The sequence below is a fragment of the Octodon degus genome, unplaced genomic scaffold, assembly GCF_000260255.1.
Source record: "Octodon degus isolate 3935 unplaced genomic scaffold, OctDeg1.0 scaffold00023, whole genome shotgun sequence".
Classification (NCBI taxonomy): domain Eukaryota; kingdom Metazoa; phylum Chordata; class Mammalia; order Rodentia; family Octodontidae; genus Octodon; species Octodon degus.
This window is the reverse complement of record NW_004524599.1, coordinates 11,001,828-11,009,244: the sequence shown is the minus strand read 5'-3', so window position 1 is coordinate 11,009,244 and position 7,417 is coordinate 11,001,828. Positions and strand designations below refer to the sequence as shown.

Sequence of the window (7,417 nt, the reverse complement as noted above, 5' to 3'; positions counted from 1 at the left end):
AGCGGGCTCCTCGTTCAGCGTCTGCAGCATCCAGCTCTCCAGGGTCTGGAAGTCTCGAGGGCCCTGGTACTTCACTGCTTCTTGGCCAGGCTTAAAAAACTTCAGGCTGCAAGAACAACGGAGGATCAGGCAGAGCGCAGGTTTCAAGCTGTCCCAAGCTTTGTGGGTAGGGAGCATGGTATTACAAGTGCGCAAACTCATTTAGGGAACCAAGGCGAGAATGAGCTGGCCAGGGGCTGCAGCCAGGGCCCTCTGTACCTCCCTGTGACACCACCAGAAGGGAAACAGAGGCGCTGCTTTAGGAGGCAGTGCATGCACATAATGCTAAGCGTCCAGAAGTTTCTGAGGTTGTTCAAGGAAACTAAAACCCAGGTGCAACTTGTAGCCACAGTGCAGCCTTCTGTGCTCTTGTGTATAATTTCCTGCTTCTCCTGGGAGGTATTTGCTACCCTTCCCAAGAAACTGTCAAAGGAAACTCCAACTTGATGGTTTTCCTTCCATTCGCTAACCCTTACACACAGTGCTGTGATGTACAACAGAATGTAACACTGCGCCCTGAGCCGTACAGCACCAACAGCAAAACTGTCAGAACCGTTCTGTAGAAGAAGCCACCTGCATCAGCAGTCAGAGTGCAGGTCCCAAGTCTGAGTGACGGGCGATAAGTCCGAGCAGTCACTGAACAGGTAGGTACAATATATATGGCATGGAGTTGAACTGTCTCTCTCAGAACAGAAATTCTAGCTCGCGACCTCAAAATGTGAGTCTAGTAAGAGTCTTTCTACAGAAGAGAAATTTGGACACAGACACACACACACACACACACACACACACACACACACAGGAGCCACGTGATCATGGGGGCTGGGCATGATTTGTGTGTGCAGCAAAGAAGCCAGGATGGCCAGCAACTGTCAGAAGCCAGAACAGGGGAGGATTCCCTACAGGCTTCACAGCTGGTGTGGCCCTAGTGGCTCCTTCACTTTAGAATTCCAGCTGCCAGCACTGTGAGAAAACAGACTTCTGTTGTTGCAGCCACCACTCTGTGCTTCTGTTAGAGCAGCAGCAGGACAGGAACTCCAATGGCATCCCCTTCCACCCAGCACTGTCCAGGGCTTCCCGGACAGTACTCCTTCCTGCTCCAGGGCAGCCCTTAAACATTTTCCTGGGCACAGGGGGACCACAAACTCCTCCCTCTGTAATCTTTTCCTGCAGCCCAATGTACCAGGGAGACTGACGCAAAGGGTCACATACTGAACACACCCCTCAAGCTCAGGCTTGTCTGTCAGCACTACTTCCGGCCTGGCAATGACTCCCTCAGGTGGACTGTCTTAGAGACCCATCTAGGACCACCTCAATGTGACACTCTGCACAACTCTGCCCCGTGCCCTCTGTGTAAAAATAAAGAATTTAAAAATTCTGTTCTCAGCACTTCTGCAAGCCTGTGAGGGCCACAAGGGTCCCTCCCAGACTATCTTTGGTATGCTGTGAGCTCTTTCTCATTCCTAACAACGTAACATTCATGCCTGGGCTACCTGGGTGCAACCAGATCTTCTGAATAAAAATGGAGCCAGGAGTGGTGGCACGTGCCTAGAGAGCCAGCACTGGGGAGGCTGAGGCAGGAGGATTGTTATGAATTTAAGGCCAGCCTGGGCTCCAGAGTGAGTTCAAGAAACCCTAGACCACATGGCAAGCCCTTGTCTCAGACAACAAATAAAGAATTACACAAAATAAAAATGAAGACACATGATCCAATGTGGGTCTTTTCATGTGTGTGAGTGGCACCGACGGAGAACCTGATGCTACAGCCTACGCCATCTCCGACTCAGCTGCGTGGAGCCCTTTGCACTCCCCTCTAGCTACCCAGGACCTGCGCCCTCGCAGCCCCATGATGGCTCAGTTGCAGCCACCCCATGCCATGCTGTAGGCCCACACGACAACAGCAAGGTCAGGCTGTGGAGGTCACAGCCAACACATCTCTGCAGCCCCTGCCTCTTGGAAGCAGCAGCTCCAGGAGTACTCGTTTCCTCTTCCTCCTCCCACCCCTCCTGGCTTTTTTCTAGGACACTGGATCCAAGCTGAGGCTACTTTAAAATCAAGGCTAGGAAGCACTGGGCAGAGGATGTACTCAGCAAGGTCCACGGGCAGGACATTTCTCTGCTGGTCTGACACAGTACAGGCTCCAATGTGGCCACTCAGCAAGCAGCCACTGGAGACCAAGAGCTCGAGGTCCTTTATGGGAGCCAAGTTTCCAAATGAAGGCCTAACCCTAACTGGTACACACACGCTGCCTCCTCCGTGGGTGCCACTGTAACCACTGTCCTTGGAGGATGAGCATCATGCCCTGAGCCACAGGGAATTTGAACAGCAGAGCTGGGACTCCAGCCAGGTGTCTGCTCAAGCCCAGGGGATCCCCTCACGTCTTCCTACAGCCTCTCATGTCTGAAGCTCAATACTCCCCTATATTCCTCTAAGTACCGAATCCACAGGGTTCATGCCTCAGTTGTGACTGAATTAGGGAGCCACAGTGGCCAGCCCCTCCCCCTCTTGCCGATACCACTTCTGCCAAGCAGGTGGTAGGGCTCTGTCCCCCAGGTCCTGCTTCCGGGCCACAGTGACCTCCTAGAAGGAACTCTCACCCAGGGCACCCATCAACCAAGGCCCTCACTCTTCTCAGGACAGGGAGACGCTAAGCAGAGCAGTTTTCTCACTCCAGAGAGAAGCAGCAGAATGGGCTCAGGGCCCACCTCAGAGTTGCCCATGGTCCATTCTGCCCACAGAATTTCAACTCATGGGGCCAGGGAGATGGCTCAGTAGAATAAGCACTTCCCTGGCAAGGGCAAGGTCCTGAGTTCAATCCCTGGTTCTGCCAAAAAAAAAAAAAAAGATAAAAAAGAAAAAAGACTTTCAACTCATTTTCTCTGCCTTGGCCTGAATGTTTCCACCTAGCACCTGACATACCAGCTTAGGAAGAGGAGGATTTATTCTGTCTCAGTTTTAGTGGTTCTGGTCCCTGGTGGAACCTTGGGGCCTGTAGTAAAGCCACAGCCACACATCATGGTGGGAAGCAAGATGCCAGGGCAGGAAGGAAGCAAAGAGAAATAGGAGGGGGATCCTAATGTCCCCACCTCCACCCCCAGGTGCCACCTCCTAAGGGTTCTGCCCTCTCTCGACAGGGCCACATGTGGGAACCAAGCCTACACCACAGGGGTGCTCAGGGGACGCTTACTCAAACCACAGCCGTGTTGCAATCTGTCCGCTGCAGCACACTTTTGGGTAACAGTTATAACTGTTTCATAAAACCAGAAACACGCCTGATGCTCAGGGAGGCTATGGCACCGCTTGTCAGAATGCTGCCCTCTGCTTGTCCCTCTTTCCAACAGAAGTGGCGCTGCACTGATCGCAGGATATGTAAGCAAGAGAAGGTGTTGAACAACAGTTGCCAAAAGCTCAAGCCCAAGCCAAGGACAAAGGCTACGTGTGCAGAGTGTAAACTGTACCAGGGAACATCACAGGGGCGGGGTCTCAGAGACCCTCTCTGCTGTCCTCCAACATGCTCTCCATCAACAGAAAACCCAAGACTGAGGACCCTTCCTGCCACTTACGTGGGGTAGCCTCGCACGCCCTGGGCAGAGCACACGTCCGAGTCGGCCGTGCAGTCCACCTTAGCCACATAGACCTTGGTGTCCTCCATGCTGTTGTACTTGTCTCCCAGGTCATTCCACGTTGGCTGCAGCCGCTGGCAGTGTCCACACCTGGAAGGACGTGAGAGAACACGAAGCTGAAGGCCGCCACGTCGGGGTGTCAAGCCCTTCCCATCAGGCACTGGGCAGAGAGAAGACAATTTTCCACTTCAAGCCCCTGAGAGAGCACTATGCAGTTTTCAGCATTACACTGGAACCCAGCACAACACGGTTCCAGAGCTCTCCCGGTGGCCGCTGCCGTGCAGGAAGCCTCCTCCTCCTCCCTTGCAGACTGCCTCGGGCTCTACTGCAGCAGCTGCAGTCTCTGAACAGTCCTGTCCCTGGCGCTTTCTCCCTAAGCACTGCCCAGCCCTGGGGCCACTTCTGTCTGCCCTGCAGGTGTGTCCATGTGTCATTTCTGCAGGCAGGTGGCCCTGACTCCATCTCTCCTGTGTTCTGGAAACCTCCCTGTCTCCCTCACAATAGCAGCTTAGTGCTGCTTGTGGTGATTGCTTCTTTATCAGGCAAGTCCCCTCACCCATCCACCTACATATGCCACAAATGCAAGGTAGCCTCAAAATTAAATCAACTCTGCATTTTTTCCAGTGAAAAGCTAAAAAGGTATACTTTTTTAAAAGGAGTTTGTGGTCACTGAAATCTCTCAGGTTGATATAACCAAGGATCACATACAATACTGTATGAATTTAGTTGTATGCACATGTTGTTGAATCAACTATCATTTAAAGTAATATGCTATGAGGACGATGGCTTCTGCTCGCTCTTCCTGTTGGGACAGCACCAATGTCATTTCCCATCGCTAGACCTGTTGCTGACAGTCATGGTACGGCTCAGCATCTTGCATTCTCAGCTGTCTGCAATGCCAAATTTGAGTTCAGAATCAGCCAGCACTGGAAACTCCATCTCAAGCCTCAAGTACAAGCAGACTGTGGTGGAACAGGGGCTCGTCTGGGTTTTTCCCACGTGTCTAGTATGTATGATATGCGCATCTACAGGGCAACCCCTTCCTGAGCTGCTTTAAAGTCAGGCTTTCGGAAAATAAGAAGCAAACAAAATCAACTGCCCACTTACAAGAATACCCAACACTGACACTTGTGACTTCTTCACAATAACTCCTCAATAAAAGCTGTGAAACCTCTTTGCCTCTCTTCTGACCCATGACCTCAAGAATAACCACCTAAAGGTAGCACCAAACAAGTTCAAGCAAAGCGTCCTCTTTAACCAGCACTTTCTAGGCCAGCTAAGAGTCCTGCTGAATAAGCACCCTGAATATGTCTCATTCCCTCGTTCCTGGAAGATCACTGGAGGAAACCCCAGCGTCATGTTTAAATCCACACAGCACCAGTGCCAAAAGGGCACTTTTTCGTGGCTGCATTCCCAGCACCCAGCGCACACTCAGTATATACTAAGTGCTGGGTAATTTCTTCACTGAATTAAAAAAAAAAAAAAAAAAAAAAAAAGCAAGCAGCAGTGAAAACGCATTTGTGGATTTCACCTCAGTGAATTCCAGCGCCTTTGGGAGGTGGGGGAGGGCAGGAGAAGCTCCAAGGGCAAAGAGCCAAGTGCCACAGGGCCCTGAAGGGCACCTACAGTGGAAGTGGGCCTTTGCTTCCTGGGTTCCACTCTTCCTTGAGGTGTGAGCACGTTACCACACCCAGGGTGCATGCTGTCCACAGAACGTATGTGACACACAGTTGGGTCCGTGCTTCACCAAAGCAGCAGAAATCTACTCTAAGGCTGGAGGGCAACCTGGCTGGGAGGACTGGGCGGGTGGTGAGGGGCGTCCTCCTGGACCCCATCCCACCGGGCTTTCCTAAGCAGTTCTGTGCAGTTTCGGCAGATGTGCTCATTTCAGAATTCTACAACTTCTTCGCAACCTTTTAAGTTTTCTTGCGAAAACACAAGACCAGATTGAAAATGGGAATAAAGAATCCTGTATCTTCATTGGGCACTAAATCAAAGCTGTCCATCATGGGGACTCATTAAGCTGGGGGTGCCTCTTCCCTAACCCCAGTAGCAGTAACGGACCCACAGGTGTCATCTAGCTGAAACTCCTGGTTTGGGGCCCTGGCAGCTACACCATGTACCCCTGGGACAGCCAGCTGCATTCCATTAGCCTGGCCCTACCAGAGCAAAATAACAGTGCAAAACTGCTTGGTCCCTATCTTGACCTCACTGCCACCAGGGTCAGTGTGACCCAATGTTGGCACAAAATCCACTGGGCAGGACAACCATACTGCTGCCAAGTTCAGAGCAAAAATACACTGACCTATGTTTTCATTACATCATGTCCTTGCCCCCAGTCACACCTGGGCTTGCACCATTCCACACAGCTCCTGAACTGGAAGGGGGGTGGGGTGTGGTCTGATGTCTTCTGCCTAAGGTCCAAACTGCACTTAAAAGCCTAACTTTCAAAGGCCATCAAAAAATCTACAGTAAGAAGCCAATAAAAACTTAAATTCTGGGCCAGGGAGATAGCTCAGTAGAATAAGCACTTGTCTGGTAAGCGCAAGGGCCTGAGTTCAATCCCCAGTTCCACCAAAAAAAGCCCTCCAAAAGCCCTCCAAAAAACCCTTGAATTCTTTTACATATCCCCTTAAATGTCCACAAACTCACACTGAATAAAAAGAACTTTTACTGAAGACCTAGGACCCATGCTGGCCTGTCTTTGCTCTCAGTGCATAAACAACTTACTGACAATTGCTAAATAAGTTCACAATTAAAACTTCATTAGCACTGCAAGGAACTTACTATGTCACATGTCGATTTTTCTTTAAAAAAGGAGGAAGAAAAAAAGCCCCACAGATTTTTTCCACGAAATTGGCTTCAAATACGTGTAGCAGTATCGTATTTAATTGGCATGCTTATTCTGAGAATATGCAGCACACAGTAACTATCGACATCAGCTGACAGTTCTATGCTACAAAGTGTTTCCTCCACGGTGGGTAGTTCTCAAACTTCAAGTCAGCTGGTCCTCGGGAACTTGAAACACAACAATGCATTCCACATATACAGTGTTAATAAATAGTGCTTAAGGCCCAGACTGGCCTGAACAAGTCGATTTAACCTAAATGAGCTGAAATACAGTAACAGCCAGACTATGGAGGTAAGAGACAAAAGTCTCTCCTATGACTTCAAAAGTCATAGTTTTGAATAAGGCATTCTTTTTCTTACCCTTCCTACACCTCTGTCCCCTGCGGACCCCTCCTGAGCTCTGAGAGCCAGTACTAAATCCTGCACTCTTCTGCCGGCAGTCTCCACATCTCCACATCTAGCAGGCCTGCGCCCTGGTAACCCCGGGGGTGAAGGGCTCGGGTTAGAGTGGAGGCCAAGCAGTCAGAAGGTCTGAGCGTTCATCCAGGGACTTCCCCACCTCACACTTTCCGAAGGATCAGGTCCCCAAGGAGCTACAAAGAGGTGACCAAGGCCAGCACGGGCCGTGGACCGCCGAGGGACAGCCAACCGGGGCCTCAGAACTCGCGCCCCTTCGGGTTTCCAGCGGTCACCCCGGCCGGGTAGCCCTTCCCACGCACGCAGTGGGGCGCCCCACCTTGGGCGTCCTCCCTGCTCAGATAAGCCCACGAAGGTGATCCGCCCCACAGCTTCCTTGGGGCCGAAGCGCCCCGGGAGCCCGCTCGGCGCGCACGCGAAGTTGGGGCGCCGGGAGCGTCCGGGACCCCCGGGCGCCCCCCGCGCAGGCCCCGCCGGGAGGGGCGGGA

General features: G+C 51.7%; 1 protein-coding gene across 1 annotated transcript in view; it reads right to left on the bottom strand.

The window, feature by feature from the left end:
- Txndc5 (thioredoxin domain containing 5) overlaps positions 1-7,335 on the bottom strand; it is a 25,174-nt gene extending 17,839 nt beyond the window's left edge. Inside the window, exons 1-3 of the mRNA XM_004628445.2 lie at positions 7,249-7,335; positions 3,603-3,752; positions 4-106 (exon numbers count right to left, since the gene is read on the bottom strand). Of these exons, the coding sequence (XP_004628502.1) occupies positions 4-106; positions 3,603-3,691 (192 nt within the window). The 5' untranslated portion in view covers positions 3,692-3,752; positions 7,249-7,335. The remainder of the gene's footprint in view (positions 1-3; positions 107-3,602; positions 3,753-7,248) is intronic.
- Between the last annotated feature and the right edge of the window lie 82 nt (positions 7,336-7,417).